At 36.5% G+C, this 18,705-nt stretch overlaps 2 protein-coding genes across 2 annotated transcripts in view; both read right to left on the bottom strand.

Annotated features, from left to right (window-relative positions):
• The window catches only part of trim33 (tripartite motif containing 33), a 28,991-nt gene extending 19,955 nt beyond the window's left edge, over positions 1-9,036 (bottom strand). The window contains exons 1-3 of the mRNA XM_058784730.1: positions 8,429-9,036; positions 673-791; positions 169-316 (exon numbers count right to left, since the gene is read on the bottom strand). Of these exons, the coding sequence (XP_058640713.1) occupies positions 169-316; positions 673-791; positions 8,429-8,978 (817 nt within the window). The 5' untranslated portion in view covers positions 8,979-9,036. The remainder of the gene's footprint in view (positions 1-168; positions 317-672; positions 792-8,428) is intronic.
• Positions 9,037-10,396: 1,360 nt separating this feature from the next.
• On the bottom strand, positions 10,397-16,501 carry bcas2 (BCAS2 pre-mRNA processing factor). The gene is made up of 7 exons (XM_058785925.1): positions 16,344-16,501; positions 16,022-16,114; positions 15,865-15,935; positions 12,558-12,719; positions 11,228-11,278; positions 11,026-11,106; positions 10,397-10,925 (listed from the first exon to the last, which is right to left on the bottom strand). The coding sequence occupies exons 1-7, from the start codon at positions 16,434-16,436 to the stop codon at positions 10,799-10,801; spliced, it is 678 nt and encodes a 225-aa protein (XP_058641908.1). The 5' UTR covers positions 16,437-16,501; the 3' UTR covers positions 10,397-10,798.
• Positions 16,502-18,705: the final 2,204 nt, after the last annotated feature.

Raw genomic sequence — 18,705 nt, 5'->3', positions numbered from 1 at the left:
TCAGTCTGCTAAATGTGCAGAACAGATACTCCATAGCGTTGCTGAAAAATCCAAACTACAACAAGACCACTAAAGCAAAGCTGAATGTTTGAGCGTAACGAAAACAATCATATCACAATTGCCTAGCAAATATAAGCAATTGAACATGAATTAGCTCATAACACATACCAGAAGATACTTCCTCTTTTTTGCGTATTTTATGGTCCTTAGTGAATTTGACCCGTTGATGTGCTTCAATGCAGGTTTTACAAAGCCACTCCCCACATTCAACGCAGAATCCAATGGCACTGGCATTATCTTCACAGCTGGTGCAAACCTGTTACAGAGCAAATAAATGATGACATCTCTTAAAATAATGACCAGAGGACTGATTTATTGACTTAAAACTCAAAAATTGATGAATGATGGCATGCAAGCTAATAAAGCAAAGTTTAAGCTAGGGGTGTGAATACCAATTGATTAATTGGTTTTCAATTTGATTTAAAAGCAATTTTAGTTCAATGAAAAAAAATGACTTTCTAAAATACATTTATGGTATACTTGCTTTAATTTCAATTTTTTTTTTTTTTAATTTGACTAACGCAACATTTTTATTTAAAACCCATTTCAGGACTGATGTCAAGATTTTTTAACAGATGCAGCTGTTACACTCTACTAAAATCTGATGCTGACCTGTGTAGAGTTCTCCACTGATGTGCTTGTGGCCTCTGAAGTGTCCTTGACAAAGTAATTGTCCACCATGTCAATCTGTTTGTACTCCTGATGGCACACCATGCAACGCATGACGTTCACTGCACAAAAACATGAAAAAGGAACAAAGAAAAAACAACACAGAGTTAGAAAAGTCTGGAAACAAACAGAAGAGTGCTTCACCCTTGTATACTATAAAGGAGAGTCATGCAACTATTTTTAAACAGTCCTCGTTTGAATCCCTAGACAAAAACTGCTATTACAGGAAAACAAAGAAAGAAAAAAAAAGATGAAAATTAAATTAAATTAAATTAAATTAAATTAAATTAAATTAAATTAAATTAAATTAAATTAAATTAAATTGTAAACAATGGCTTGGTTCATAATATAAGTGTAAATCATGTTGGTCCAAGAGTTTTTCAGGTTCTATTCCAAATATAATATATATATATTTTTTAAATGGTGGGTTCTCTGAATTGACTTTTCAGTGTTTAGGAGGTCCTGGTTTCACGTTCACCTGACCCCAAATCAGATATGTTTATTTAAGATACATTCTGGCATTTGGAAACAACTAAACAGAGTGCAACCAAATGAAACCACTTGGCTTAGTAGAGTAGCTGACCATAATGACCTCTCTAATTGCTACGGAAAAGCTTTTACAACTAGAAAATCATGAAAAAAGTATTTTCAACGAAAACAAGAAAGAAAAAAAAAAGATTTGAAGTGGTGAACAGCAATGTGATTGGACTGACCAATCAACAAGTAAACTGGTGACTTTTTTTTTTTAATCAATAAATCATGCAACCTAAGATTAAAAGATACAAATTCATAGGCTTCAAGAGGTTTTTCTCTAGTGAATACACACACGCATAAATCTTCCTATAGGGAACGCTGAATTTTTTACTGAGAGTGCATACGACATACACAGTAATGCCGACTTCTTATGCATTTAAAATCCAAAAAGGGATTTTGATTAATCAATAATTCATGAAATTTTATTACCCATTATCACCATCCGCTGCAATAACTAAGAGTCAGCTCTTTGTGTGCGTCTTGCAGCAGCATTTCACCACAAATAATGATCTATTCATAAAACTAATTTAATTCTATCCTAATTTAATTTGAAAACATATTGAGTGATTGGACATGTCCCTCCCCCATCCATCACATGCAACACCCCCCACCTCTTTTCCCTGGCAGCCCATCAATCCCCCCACAAAGCTACAGCTAGAACCAGTCCAAACCGGGTTGAGCCAGTTTGCACTGGCTCATACTGCTTTCAGCCGGTTTCCCCTAAGCACCCAGCTGCAAAACCCCGCTGATGATTGGCTGGTGAGAGCAGCTGGAGACACACTGCACTGAAACACAGTGCAACTAACAGCTGAGTTACTCTGTACTGATATTAACTGGAGGCAGTGATGCATTGCCTGAGGCACATCTATTCATATGCAGAGCCCTGGAATGCAATCAGAATGCCTTATTATTCAAAACCAAGGGTTATGAACCACTCTTTTTAATATTATGATACACTTAAATTATGTTTGAGATCAAAATTGGCGATTGTTCGATGTTACATTTTTAAGTAGATAACAACTGATTTGTTAAAACTCAATCTAGCAAAATTCACAACATTCATATGATAGTACTAACGAACTAGAGCACATTATAGAAATTTTGGCTAGTTGTGAGCTGCTAAATTTCATAAACATGGTGTTTTTTGACAAAAATGGGTTGCTGGTGTTTACATTTCTTTAGAAGGATTTATTTGCTCTGGACACCAAGGAAAGTCTCCACGAACTATCTGAAAGCAAAGCAAACAGACAGGGCTGTCGCGATAACGAATATCGCAATACCGCACTATTGATGAGCATAACCGCAAAGGAATGCAACAACCGCGATATTTCAGTGTTTTCTTTTTCGTAAGGTTACGCCCTTCTTGTTTTACACTTCGTGCATGTGTACTGAATATTAGTAATGATAACAATGTGTATCATGCTGATTTGCACAGAAGCTCAGTAAATTTGCACTTAACAAGCCTAAACAGACAGCGAATGAGAGAGAGACCGACTGATCGCGTGCGATTCCCTGCGTCTGTCCTTCAGGCCGAGTCATTTGTGAAAACAGGTTGTCCTGTCCAAGGAAAGCGAAATCTGTCTTAGCATCGACGCTCTGCTGGTCAGCTGAGCCTTTAAAAGTGGCGCTCAAAGTTAAAATGATTTAAACAGCGTGTTTCATTACAAATCTCTGAATGAATCAGCGCTTTTGAACGTGTAGTTGAATGAACGGTTTAAAGACTCACTCAAAGACAGTCTTTTGCCGCCACCTTGAGGCGAAACAATGAAGCTGCACTGACTGACAGCCGTCTAGAACACGCAGGTGAAATATCAACAGAAAAAGTATCTTGTCAGTCAGATTCGAGGATCAGAACTAACTGTTATATATATATATAGGCTAACAATATACTAATGATCTTATTGTCAGGTTTAAGTTTTGTTATGTGGACCGTTATTTTGTCATTCTCTTCTGTTTACTTCACTTCCTGTTTCAACGCGATTTAGTTTCGGTTTTATTGGTTTCTGAATATGACCTCCTTACATCGTAACACATACACACACAGATTATATATATATATATATATATATATATATATATATCTTTGCGCGGTAATACCGCATACCGCGCTATTGAGCCACTCAAAATTACCGCAAGGGAAATTCCTTAACCGCGACAGCCCTACAAACAGAGCAGACGGCTACAGTCAAGCTGAGAATAACAGTTTGACAACTGTAGTTGGACAACATACTTGAGTACAACAAAGTGCTTGTTGAGATTATACAAGCAGCAAAGTGTGTGTCACGGCGTTTTCTCAGTCAGTTACTGTGATGAGTCACGCTGGTAAACTCTGAGTTACCTCCCCCTGAACTTTAATTAAACGTCTACGACAAGCCCAAAACAAACCTGGCAAGTGAAGGAACCCTTAAATTACTGATCCAAATAAATGATGAGTAAACTACCAAATAATATAGCTCAAGTTTAGGGCATCATTTATACACCCAAAAAAAAAAAAGGAAAAATTGAAAATAAAAAAATACTACAGAATGATAACATTTAATTTTTCTGAAATTCTTAAGCTTCAGAAAATGTTGATCATCCACTTTAGACCATCAAATTAAATATTATGAGTTGATATTTTATTTTCTCACATTTTTTATTTTTGCATCCTTATCAACGTTTCAGAAATTAACAGTTTAAGCCATGACTTTAAAAAAAGAAAAAAAAAAAAAGTATACAATTAAAAAGCGAAGGTTGCAAAAAACATTGTACAATAATCCTAAATATCTCTCTATTCTATTTCTATTCCATCTACTAATTTTCTTTTTATTTATTTTGAAACAAAATAAAACTTGACCTACTAACACTAGCATTCTATATTCTTTTTCTGTCATATCTCCTTGTTTTCTTTTTAATTACTGTAATAACTTGACCCTCTAACACTAGCTCTATCTATTCTCTCGTTCTATCTACTTATTCTATTTATAAGAAAAATATTTAAAAAAAACAGTTAACAGGACTGAATGACTGAGCTTGATGAAATAATTAGCAATAAAAAAAAAAGCCTGAGGATTTTTTTTAACTTGTTTTTGCCTATTAAAATTAGTTAATATATAAAAACAACGAATTGAATATAAATTCAACAGAGTATGTCCCAAATCTGACATTAGTTATGTTTCCATCCAAAGACTCAAATTTAAATTATGCGCAAAACTGGAATATCGCATTAAACATTTGAGAATAAAAGCACTATTTCCTCCCAGCAAGTCAAAGAGAACAAAATCTTCCCTTCCTAATAAACTGGGACTAAGTATCACCAAGAAAAGTAGGAGAAGCCACTTAATATAATAATTTTCATATATGATTAATTACTTGTGCCTCAGAGTGAGCAGATGAAACACAAATGCTGTCATTGCTTTCAGAGGTGGATGCCTGCTGTTTGGGAATGCAATGTAAGTCATGTAAGACAATTATACAGAAATACTGATGACTGATAACAGGCTTTGCTCAGACATTTCAGAATGACCAAAACAACATTTCAGATGCTGTGCAACGAGATCGGTCCACTGGTTAGTCAAGTTATCCCAAAGTCACATGACTTTTTGATGTGCATGGTGGAATTTATTCGGTAAATGTGTTTCCATTGTACTTTATGCACATTTTTTTCTTATCGGACAAAAAGTTTATCCTACTCAGTTATGTGCATTTTTAGGATTTATGCGAATCTTGGCATTTCCATAAGTGATATTCCAAAATGTGCAAAAAAAATTTCATTTAGGATTCATGTAGGATTTTCATTTTCAGATTCATTAAAGATGGCAAAGACCACTAAATTGGGAATCTTAAGTAAGATAATAGTTCAGGCTATGTCTAATCAATCATGGGATCATCAAAACATGGGATTCATGTCTGTAATGCATTAAAAATGTTATGTGACACTAGGGCTGAGCGATATGGCCCAAAACCATATCAGTCGATATCAATAATTATCACACTAAATGTCAAATCTTTATTTCTTTCAAGTTTAAAGCCAGATTTTTGCTCCAAAGTGAAAGTTGTAGAAACCAGACCATTAATTTTCCTTAAATAAATATCTAAATAGAAATATGTATTTCTTATTTTCTTCATGTTCTAATGAGTGATATTGTTTCAAATCGAGAAACAGGTTTGGGTTGCCTGATAATATTAATAATAATAATAATAATCTCACTTTTTTGTCTCTTAGAAATGCACATTTGATAGTAGCTTGAGTTAGGATGCAGAGGTAAATTTCTGTTCATTATCAAAATCAGTAGCATCTGTAAAAATTGTAGCAACCTCAGTTTTATACGGTTAAATTTATTATTATTATTCTTATTTTTTAAATTAAACATTGGTCTCCCACGGTAGCATACATTTAAATAATTTAAATTTAAACCACCAATACCATGGTAAAAATATAACTATATGGTTTTTAGGTAGCCTATTTGTATGAAAAACAGTAGTCTAAAAACATTCAGTATAAATGCACATATGCTATAGCTTAACCACACATACATACAATTATATATACCATTACTCCTGTAATAAAATTCAATGTGAATATCCCACATTTCTGCCACAATACCATGCTTCACACTGGATCTCACAGCGCTGCTTAGCACTTGCGTGACTGATTAAACGCATCTACTCTAGTGAGCTCCGAGCTCGCGGAGCAGTTTGAAATTTGATCCGAGTGGATAAACGGTCCAGTGTGGCACGATTCAAATGAGTCGCACGGTTTCGTTCCACTTTTGGCGCAAACATTATATCGAACATTTATCGAACACTTCATATTGTTTTATCAAGGAAAATGATATCGCGATAATTATCGTTATCGAATTATCGTCCAGCCCTATGCAACACCCAGTGTAGGCTATTCAATTAAAGCAAACAAACCTAATGATACAAAAAAATTATTTTTGTACAAATCATTACATTTTTGTATCATACACTGAACCTGTCCTCAATTTTAATACTTCTGTTCAGTGGAATGAACTATTCAATCTGATACACTGACAAAATATTCTGCAGTGTAATGAGCACTGATCCGATATGATCATATTGATCTGACCGCATTCAGTAATAACAGTGAAGAGACCACTTAGTGAAGTGAAGAATTTAAAGATAAAAGTCGTTGGGCTTATAAATATACATCAGTGATCCCTCATATGGATGAATAAACACAAAAAATGAAAATAGCTTTACATGCAGCAGCTAATGCAGAGTTCATCTATTATTAACTACAATGCACGGCGCTAACTTATTACAAGAAACGCAAGCATAATGAATAATACACTGCACTTAGGAGTCAACAGCAAAGCAAGTGCTCGACCAAAAAGTCAGGCTGACCATTTCATACCTCCACTGCACCAATAATGACACAATACAGTGATAACGCTCCAACAAACCATGCTAAAACTAAGCCATGCATCACAAATCGACCACCACAGCATTGCCTCTAGCCACATTTACAAGCAAAAAATGCAGCATTTGTGGATGACACAGTGTGCATTGTCAAAGAAAACCATTGTGAATGAATGACAACATGAGCTAAGGTCACAGGCCATGACCCCTGCATTTATACACATCCTCATTACCCCTGCATTATCACATCCTCAGTTACCTTGTGCGTTAACCACATTAGGTGGCTCCTATGGCACAAACATTCTGGCAGCACCAAATCCGATCATCAGTACACAGACAACAATGTGTCAAAACATCAGGGCCATATGTCTCATAAACTAGAACAGCAACTGTCTGAGATTGTCCACTGAGAAAAGACAATCAAATCTGGTTGCTGCAAAAAAAAAACGCCTATCACTCAGATTGACACCCGTCACATCATTTGGCAGTCATGAGGCTGCAACATCACTGCATCCTATTTAAATCAAATTAATCAACTTTAGACAAGGCTGACTATTTTGAAAGGTTAGTTAATTGGGCAATCTATCATTAGTATGTAATGGTTGGTTAGTGCAGGGGTTTTCAAACGGCTTACTGGTGTCGTCGAGTCAATTTTATTTGTATACTGTTTTAAACAATGCACAGCGTTTCAAAGCAGCTTTACAGAAAATCATGACGTTAACATTTATAACATCGTGCCTTATAGACACATTTAACAGATTAGAGCTGGCCAATTATTATAGTTTAGATTGTGATGATATAAACAATCGAGCAGTTTAGATTTGCATTAAAGCATATAGCTTTACGTGGGTGTACTGCATGTATGTGAATAAAGTTGGATATACAAATATTTAACTTTATATATACAGCGGTGCAATAACAATTTACATTTTGCAACGACAAAAACAATAACATCCAAGATTTCCAAGAGTATATATATATATATATATATATATATATATATATATATATATATATATATAATTATTGCAACAATATAAATTGTAACAAAGAATTAATTAGTAGTACATTGCAAGAAAGAATGTAAAAAACAAGGTTTAACCAAATTAGGCCTAATTTATTCAATAAATAATGCAAAAAAAATGAATGAATGAATAGCTATCTAAGGGTGCAGTACTATGGTGAGTATGGGTAAAAATTTGTTATTGTTACTTCATAGAAAGTAAAAATGTTCCAAATAATATTTTACCACCATTTGCAATAAATAGCAGAAAATCCTGCTATTTTTACATAGTGTAAATAGAATCTACCGCTATTTGGACTTAGTGTAAATAGCGTCTATCGCTGAAAATATGCTATTTTCACTTACTGTAAATAACATCTATCGCTATTTACACTTAGTGCAAATAGCCGCTTCTCTTTACCATGGTATAAATTAGGTCTATATGCGTAAAGATTTTAGGATAGGGGTCCTTTGCGCATATTTGGGAGTCGAAGGCATCTAAAAGATTGAAAACCCCTGGTTACAGCATCCATAGGCACACAGAGAATATGCTGCTAGTAATTAATTAACTTCACATGACCTGCTAAACCTTAGTTAACCAATAAGTTCTGAAAGCTACCCTGTATAGAATATTACAATCCGTAACTGTATGTGTTAAACACCAAACCCAAGCTGGTGATCTCACATGTATGTGACTGACTGCATGTCATCATGTCTAAACTGTTGAGCAATGGATGGTTTCTGGATAGTTGGGGACAGAACTGGCGAAGCTAACTAACTTCCCTTTTCCTAACTTACCAATTCGAGTGTCCTGTCCATGGGGCCCTTGCACCGGGATGGTGATCTTTCGCTCCGGCTGCGGGATGCACTTGAGGCAGAAGGAGTGCAGGCAGGGCAGGAGTTTGGGTTCACAGTCGCGGTTCTGGAGACTCTGTTTACACACAGCGCACGTATCCAGTAGGTTTAGCGGGGCGGCAGGGGTTGAAGAGGAGGAGGTTGAGGATGCTGGTGGAGGAGGCGACATCTCGTTAATGAGAGCGGGTGATGCGCCAGCGGCGGTGCTGTCCGCTGAGGAGGAGGAGGACGGCGGCGGTTGCTCGGTGCTCTCGGTATTTGGGGTTCCGTCTGTCGCTCCGCCGTCGCCGCCGCCGCTGCTGGATGTCGTCAGCGCTTGGGGAACGGTCTCTTGAGACTTGACCTCGTCTGCTCCTTCTTTCGCCTCCGAGTCGATTAAAATCACCGCGTCTGGGTCCTTTGAGCCGCCGTCTCCGTTATCTTCTGTTCCCGAAGCCTCTACCTCCATATTTGCGGAGCTCTCCGTACAATCTTGGCCTTTGTTGTCCGCCATCTTTGCTCCTCTTTGAACCGCCTGACGTTCGACGCGCTCAGAAAATCCGAGGGGTGTGACGTCATGCCGTCGCTCTCATGTTCGTCACAGAGAAATACAGATTTAAAAAAATAAAAAGTTTTTTTAAAAGTACGTATATTGTAAATTATAAAATAAATAAATAAAAAACATTATATAACGCTGTAAATAAATGAATATACGTAAATTAACATTGGAACTGCAATACAATCTTTTTATTCTTTAAATTTACATTTTAATATTATATTTTAAAGCCACAATTTATTACATTATCTGCAAATGATCAGACTTTTGTTAATCAAAAGCGTCACACAAACTCATTATAATAAATGCCACACTAATCTTCATTCTTATTAATAACTCCAGCTGATGTTTCTCTTTCACTGCTCTTTTGCGAAAGTAAGCTGTTTGTGGGCGACTAATTGCGTCTTTGACTATTTTTGTGCATGTTAAAGCTGCACTCATTAATACGTTATACACATAAATAATTGAATTGCACTTTTGAGAAATGTTTACTCGATGATTCACACGAGATAGTCTCCAGTTATACACCAGTAACCAAATAAACGCTCTTCTATATCACATGGAGCGGGTCGCCTCATGGGGGCGGATATGTTGAGATCACGTGGCTTTTGCTGATGAAAAGAAGAAGCGTGCGCTTTAAAAACAGCAGAAAGGGTTAAAAATAAAAATAAAATAAAAACACGCTAACATGATATGCGCACATTTTTAATGCTAAATAATAAAATCCCATTTTACAAACATATACAGTAGGATCTTTTTTTTTTTAAACAGCCTTCACAATACAACTTCAGTATCAAAAGTTTACTTAGATTCTGAAGAAGCATGGAATATGAAAATATTGTATAAGTGTGATGGGGAGGAAGATCAAGGAATTAGATTTCTTCGTAACCAACCATGTTGCATTGGAATCGATTCAAGTTAATGAGCAGTGTGCACTATTTTGGGAGATCAAAGAAAAAGCACCCAATTAAGCAAGATATTTAAAATACCTCAAGACTCACAAACAGACCACTAATTGCAAGTAACTAACCACTGTGGCATGTCAAAATTTAATACAAAAGTTCAAAACTTCAAGTTACTTTGAACTTTACTTTGATCAAAGTTTAAGTAACTCACACAAACATTAAATGTTCAAATTCATACAAAAGAATGCAATATTTTCTTAAAAGTCTATACTACTGTCCAATACAGGTATCGGTTTCTAGTTTGTTCACGTAGAATATCAACAGGAATGGCATGAGACAGGAATTAAAAAGTGATTGAGAAGAAAAAAATATATAAGTGTGGAATTTAGCCTGTGATGTTCTTAGATCATTTATATTTTCCATTTCCAGACACATTGGTGGAGTCTTAACTGAGAAACTGAACAATGCAAGTCATTTCACCATTTTATTGTATATTTTTAAAAAATATTACAAATAGAGTAGAACATAAAAATTAAGATGAACTAAATGTCCACCAGGTAATCGTACATACATAAAATTGTTATAAATGTCAACACACCCACATTAACTACTTTATGTATACAGTAAACAAATGTGAGTCACTGATTTCCAGAATCGAAATGGACATCGTGTTTAATTTTGGTGCAAAATCATGAACTACACACGAGCTTACCCTCTGTTTGCACTACAACACTATTGCTCATTTGTGTTTTACAAAGACTATTTTTTTCTGTTCGTCACGAAAACAGAACAAAACAAGAAACACAACGTCACAATTTAGTGATCCTTTGCTTTAGCAAAGTCTGACAGTTGGTGTTGAACTGCTTTCATCATTTAAAAGTCCTGTCGAATATTCTCTTTGTTCTCATCACCCTGTTGCTGTTTCATCTGTGCCACTTCGTTCTCCAGCTGAATGATGGCTCGTTCAATCTCATAGTTCTTACTAACGAGAGACACCCAGCTGTGAAAAAATAAGCAGAAACGATTCCATCAGAGCTGAGTAAACTAATTGAATTTAACTCAAGACAATTTCTGGAAATGGTTTTCATATAGAAACTGACTTTGACTCAAGTTCTCGTAGTTTGGCTCCACCAGCCAGCTGATCATTTTTGCGCTGCCAGTTCAGGTCCTGAATCTGCTTTCTGAAAGGAGAATAGAAATATTTAAGATTAATTTTAAAAAGCTAGTTAAATAGTTTGTGCACAACCACAATATACAACACGCATATGTAAAGAAAATCGAATTGACCTACAAGTTACCCACCTAGCTTTCTGCAGTTCCTTTTGTGCATTTTCAATCATTAAGGCCAAGTTACTGTTTCACAGAAGAGACAACCAATTATGATCAACATAAAATTCACAAATAGAAAATCACAATTGTTTATATTTTCTATTTATATTGCATCAAGGAATTAAATAGCATTTTAATCCTCTAAGCTTTTTAGTCATGACCCCAAAAATAGTGTTCACCATTTTTCAAAACTGACATTAACCCCTTAAATAATGTAATAAAAAGTAGGTCCTATATTAAAGGAATAGTTCACCCAAAAATGAACATTTGCTGAATATCTACTCACCCTCAGGCCATCCAAGATGTAGAGGAGTTTGTTTCTTTGTGTGAACAGATTTGGAGAAATATATATATATATTTTAAGAAAAATACAGGTTTATATATACGTATATATATATACGTATATATACATACATATATATATATATATATATATATATATATATATATATGCATGTAAACACATGCAAATATGTCCAAAATATATACTGTATGTGTGTGTATTTATATGTACACAATAAATACACCGTACACACACACACATATATTTTGTAAACAAACTTATTTTGGATGTGAATCATTTGACAGCACTAGATAGAGGACACGTTTTAGCTGGAAGCAATTGTGTGTAGTTAAAATCTTAATGATGGATTTGTTTCTTACAAAGATGCAGCTTTTCAGTTCACAAGAGGTTAATTGATGGGCTGGAGTTGTGTGGATTGTGATGTTTTTATCAGTATATATACACACACGAAAATATTTCCAAAATATATACTGTGTGTGTGTGTATTTATATGTACACATAATAAATATACACAGTACACACACACATATTTTGCAAACAAAAACTTATTTTGGATGTGATTAATCGCTTGACAGCACTACCTCTATCCATAATATTGCTTTCTTCAGTGAAAATGTCACAAACTGAATTGGTAAAGTAATATGTACAGATCAAGCACAGTTTACAAGCTGTTTAACGTTAAAACGCCTTGATGGATTTATTACAAATACACAGCTTTTCACTTCAAGATGTTAATTGATGGACTGGAGCCATGTGGGTTATTGTGATGTTTTTATTAGCCGTTTGGACTCTCATTCTGACGGCACCCATTCAATGCATTGGCGAGCTAGTGATGCAATGCTAAATTTCTCAAATCCGTTTCAATGAAGAGACAAACTCGTCTACATCTTGGATGGCCTGAGGGTGAGTACAATTTAATTTTTTGGTGAACTATTTCTCTACATCAACACACAGAGTTTCTTGATAAAGATTTAGATCTTGAATGGTCTGTTCACTTACTCATTAGACACCTTCCATGCATTAGCTCCATACTGAGCCATGAGCTCGAGGTTTTCAATGCGCACTGCCTGATGCTCCAGCTGGGCCATAGAGTTATTGACACAGTCCTGCCATGCTGTGATGTCATTTTTCTGCCCAGAAGATGGAGCAGGAAGCTCATATCTAAGAAGACAAGCACAAGATGGTAGATTTAATAGCAAACAACTCACTTTAAGATAAAGATGTAAACTCGAAACTAGCTCATACCAAGTAATTTAGGCCTTCCTGTAGCTCAAAAGGTAGAGCATGGCACTAGCAATGCCAAGATCATAAGTTTGATTCTCAAGAACTGATAAAAAGATGTACCTTGAATGAATCTCTTATCCATTCACTTCCAGTTATTTTAGCTGTACTGCAAACGTATTTATATTTTATCATCATAATTATGATCATAATACACACACACGATTGTAAAGCGCTTTGGGTGTAGAGCGATACACAAAGCTCTATATAAATGCATCATTCAGTATTGTAATACTTCACTGGGAAATAGGCTGCTACAAGCTATTAATATTACTGCAGCTTTTCCTCCCAAAGACGCCTTTAGATAGGAAGCGTTCTGCATTTATTCCATCTTTAGTTTTGAAAGATGTGGTGCAGGCATTAGTTTTATCGCATCTTGAGTACTGCCCAATGGTATGGTCAAGTTCATCTGAAAATCACCTTAAAAAAAAAAAAGAACTTCAGTTGGTTCAGAACAGAGAAGCCAGGCTAGTGCTTAGTTATCCATTTCGGGCTAATGTTAGTGATATGCACCGAAAGTTATCATGGCTGTTGGTGCTGGTTAAATTACATTTACAACTGTATACATTTCCATAAGGTATTTAAGTATTCAAACACTGGTGCCCCCCAGGGTTGTGTCCTCTCCCCGCTGCTCTTCTCCCTCTACACAAACGACTGCACATCTAAAGACCCCTCTGTCAAGCTCCTGAAGTTTGCAGAGGACACCACAGTCATAGGCCTCATTCAGAACGGTGACGAGTCTGCTTACAGACAAGAGGTTGAGCAGCTGGCTGTCTGGTCCAGTCTTAACAACCTGGAGCTGAACACGCTCAAAACTGTGGAGATCGTGGACTTCAGGAGAAACACCCCTGCTCTAGGAGTCATTCAGATTCCTGGGCACCACAATTTCTCAGGACCTGAAGTGGGACAATCACATTGAGTCCATTGTGAAAAAGGCCCAGCAGAGGTTGTACTTCCTTCGGCAGCTGAGGAACTTCAACCTGCCACAGGAGCTGCTGAAACGGTTCTACTCCGCAATCACTGAATCCGTCCTCTTCACTTCAATAACTGTCTGGTTCAGCTCAGCTACCAAATCTGACCTAAGAAGACTACAGAGGGTAGTCCGGACTGCTGAGCGAATCATTGGTACAACCCTCCACACTCTCCAAGAACTGTACTTATCCAGAGTAGGCATGGGACGATAACCGGTTTCAAGGTATACCGCGGTTTGGAAAATTCACGGTTTCAAAACCACTAAAATTTTCTGTTATACCGTTCCTGCGGTATGCGCAGTTTTTATGTGTCGTCAAAGACGGAAAGTGCCGGACTCCCTCAGTTGTGAGCAGTGAAGAGCGTAAGAGTCACACGACCCCTCCTCCTCCGGACAGCGGTCAGTGAGAGTCACCTGTGTGTAGGATGATGGCCGCATGAGGTGAATCCCTGGAACTTTTTCCCCCGTCGAAAAAGGCGAAGTCTGCTGTATGGGAATTTCTCGGGTAACGTAGACCAATCATATCTGTGTCGTCTTCATTTCTCCCTCTTTCACCCTCAATCAAGACAGAGACCCATTCGCCGGTTGTTTCAGTGTCGAAATAAATACTATTTGGCTTGCTACCGAGGCAGATAACATACCTAATTAACTAGCTAACGTCAACTAGTTTCCTCCCTCACATTACTTCACAGAGCGGGGAATAGCAGACTAAAGTACTACGTTTCTGCGATTTGGTACAATAAATTTAGCTGGTATCACGTCTATAATTTTAAGCCTCCTGCCATTGTTTACATCTGTTCAAAATCACGTCATTTAAAAGAGAAACAAACTTCTGGCTCTCAGGTGTCTTTGCCACTGTTTGAGTATTATACGGAGAGAGACCGTATGTGTGTGTGTGAGAGAGACACAATCGCGCGCTCTCCTTATGTGTATGTGCACACATCTTTGTACCTCACCGCTCATGACTTGGACTGAAAGATGAATGTGTAGAAAGTGAGCATATCTCCAAAAACCTTGTTGAGCTGCAGGTTTAATGACTGCATTTTTTTTATTTTTTTACAGAAATTGTTTTGATTTATGTTTTTGATTATTGAGCTATTGGTTTAGGTTAAGTGACTGCATTTTCAAATTTTTTTTCATTTAGAAGGATTTTTATTTTTTTTTTGCAGAAAATAATTTATGTTCTGATTATTGTTGAGCTGCAGGTTTAGGCTCACTTAAGTGACTGCACGTAATTTAATTAACAAGAATTCAATTATTTATATTAATTATTTAGCCTGACATGTTTACCATTCCAAAATGTTCTATATGTTTCTTGTGTTCAGTGGAAAAAACGTTGTTGTTTTTTACCCAGACATTTAAAAAGAACACATTTTAGAGCTATAATCGCAATACCGTGAAACCGTGATATTTTTATCTAAGGTTATCATACCGTCAGAATCTCATACCGGCCCATGCCTAATCCAGAGTGAGGAAAAGGGCTGGCAAAATCACTCTGGACCCCTGGCCTCACATCCTGCACACTCCCTCTTTGAACTGTTGCCGTCTGGTCGACGCTACAGAGCTCTGAGCACCAGAACGACCAGACACAGGAACAGTTTCTTCCCTCAGGCTATCCATCTCATGAACAGTTGACAATAAATGTGGAACACACAACACTATTATACATTATTTACTTAACAAACATACTTATTTACATTTCAAATTTGCACATATCATACCTGTACATACATAATTGCCTATATTATATATTGTGTTTTTGCTATTTTGTACATTATTCGTGTCCTGTCGCTGTCATTTCATTGCACTGTGGAGCTTCTGTCAATATAAATTCCTCGTATGTGTAAACATACCTGGCAATAAAGCTCATTCTCTTTCTCAAGTCTCACACTCCCTGTTCTTCCTTTGACACTATGTGGAAGCTAATGGGGATCCAATAAACAATAGATTTGTTGCAATTTAATTTCCTACCTTCTTTAAACTAGAATGTGTCACATTAAGCAGAACACAAGATTAGAGTTGACCACCTGTAACAGAAGTTCTGCTCAAACTTACCTCTTCATACTGAGCAGCTCCATGGGTTGACGAGCACCCAGTCTCTCAAACTCATTCCTCATGATCTCTGTCTAATGAGAACAACATAATACTAAGAATATTATGTGAACATGTTGATTATAGTGAAGTAGTAGCAGAACGGGTCTTTTTCTTGTACCTCAAAAGCAGAGAAATCTGGTGTGGCAAGGTAGCTCAAGTAGTTCTTGGTTGGTCTGTATCGTCTCGTCTCTTCCTCCACCAAAGCAGCTGCCTAAAATTGATTCAAAACGATTCGACTATAATTTCTTTCTCACTAATAAAGATAAATGTAATACTACAGCGTACTTAAAACAGAAACGTAAGATAATTAAACAACTAAACTGTCTCATTTGAGAACCAGAAGTAGATGCAGTCGCATAGCGGAAACTGGTCAAATATTTATTATTTATCGTCGTTTTAAGGAGACAGAACGCACAAAAAGACATATTAAGTCTACTTACGGCTTCTCTGACCCCTGGAGCATCATAACCCTGGTCGAAATAAGGCAGAGCATCGACAAAAACATCACCAGCGACTGAAGCTGGTCCTGCCATCCTTTACAAACACACGCTTCACGCGCTGCTTCTATTCTGGTTGAATTGAATGACATACGAGCACCAGCGCCCCCTTGTGTATCGGAGGAGAAGCGCGCGGTCCGCCAAGTGTTTTCCCGCGGAATCTGGCTGCTTGTGAACTCTTGCCGCGTGTTGTTTTTTCCCCGCGGTTTAAACATTTGACATATTGCATGAATTGTAATTGACTGAAATGTGTGTATTGAAATATTTTACATTCTGCTAATGATAAAACTGTGCTAGATTATGAGTTTTGTGAGGGAAGGCCCTTATGAGTACTAGTGATTTTCAAGTATAACACATAAGCCATGACTGTAGCCTAAATCATGTGTTTTAGGTATGGGAGTGGCATAATGTTGAGTTTTAATATTTGGATACGGTAAACATGCTTGTTATAGCCCATTTTTAATTAGCATTTGGGCTGTTTTTGTTACACAGACCTAAGGCCCGGCCGTTTCAATAAGGAGGTTCAACCAACTCTGAGTTGACTTACTCTGAGATGGGAAACTCTTGAGTTTTTTGGTTACAGAACAGCTGAAATTAGTTAGTTCAATCAACTTAAATTATAAATTATTGAACTAATATTCATTTTAATAGTAGCCTATCCCATGGCCAAAAAAAGAAAGAAAGAAAGAAAGAAGAAAAAAAGACAAGAAACAAGAACGTGGCAGCAGTTAAAAATGAATTAGGCTATAAAAACACAATTCAATCAAGGTAAATCTTTAAGCATGAAAGGTTCATGGGTGTGGGCAAAATGACTTTACAAACATTTGACATTAAATATCATTCAGTGTTTATTTCAATGCGCTGCAGCTTTTTCCACATAGTCTAAAACACTCTTTTCACATAGGCTAATTAAATATTCTCTAATCCAACCAGTTACATTTCTTAATTAGAGTAATGAAATTAACTACTGACTTGTACTCAGTAGACAGCAAGAAGGCAGAGGCTCCCAAAATGGGAGGAGAACATGCACCACCAGCACCACTGAAAGTTGAAGAGGAGATGGTCAAGTATTGGAAGAATTTTAAAATCCAAAAGGAAAAATAATAACTGTTGCTTTTGTATTTGTAGGGAATAAAGATGACCAAATACATTGTGAATAATTTGTGTTTATTTAACAGCTGTGGTGGTGGTTACGGCATAGGCTTTACTACCCTTGCATCTGGCATTCTTCAATTCCATGCAGGCTAATCCGATTCATTTTCAGAAGGTGCGATGATGGGAATTTGTGTCATCAATGCATCCAACCACACTGGAAATCTGAAGGAAACTCTAATTATTGGCTTACTTTCAGAGGTTGCAGCCAGATGTTATCAAATGAATGTCATTTATCAGATTAGCCTCATTTAAACCGATTTTTACACCACTGATTTACAGTCCTGTGAAACTCCTCTTTGACGGATTTGTGCCCAGGAAAAAATTCTCAGAATGAGTGTGAGAGGGATGCACACTTTCCTTAAAATCTGCATACATCGGACTTATAATGTGCTCTGCAACTCTTTAAAGTGCATTTTTCTTATTTTGCAAATGATCTGCCAATGGGGTAAGAAATTAAAAATAGTCTTGTTTCCGTTTCCATTAAGATTATTTTTCTTACCCTATGGTGGACAATTTTACTTGTTTTACGTAAAATGCACTTAAAAGGAAAATCCCCCAGGAAACAAGACTACCCTGCTGAAAAAAAAAAAAAACAATAGAACCCTGCCCAATGTAATGGATTTAATGGTTTTAATGGAAACTATAATGGTGTCTACTGGTATGTGACGGATTCTATTGGTGGGATGTTAAATCATATTGGAAAAATGCCCAAAACACACTACAAAAAGGAATTTTGAAATGGTTTTACTGGAAAAAGCTCATGGTTTATAATGGTATTTTAATGGAAACCATTGAAATTTCTGTGATGGTTTCTATTGGGCTTCTATTGTTTTTTTTTTAGCAGGGTAAATATAGACAATTTTTCATCTATAAAATGCATATTAAGAATTTTTAGATATTTGAACTTGAAATAAGACAAAAATACTGCAATTTTGCAGCGTGAATGAATAAGGTATTTAAACTTCGCTAACACACTATAAAAAGGGGAAGGAGACCAAAAGAAACTCCGGGTTTACCGAAGAAAACCTGCTCCCGACCAGGTTGGGTTCACAGAGTAAGTTACCTCTTTCAGAAACGGGCTTGACTTACCCTGCTTTCTCGGGTTTGACAAACCTCCCATTTTGAAACGGAAAACCCAGATTTTCCCTCA

This window comes from Onychostoma macrolepis, chromosome 08 (assembly GCF_012432095.1).
Source record: "Onychostoma macrolepis isolate SWU-2019 chromosome 08, ASM1243209v1, whole genome shotgun sequence".
Lineage (NCBI taxonomy): Eukaryota > Metazoa > Chordata > Actinopteri > Cypriniformes > Cyprinidae > Onychostoma > Onychostoma macrolepis.
Note: the sequence above shows the minus strand (reverse complement) of the source record. Positions and strands in the feature narration are given on the sequence as shown.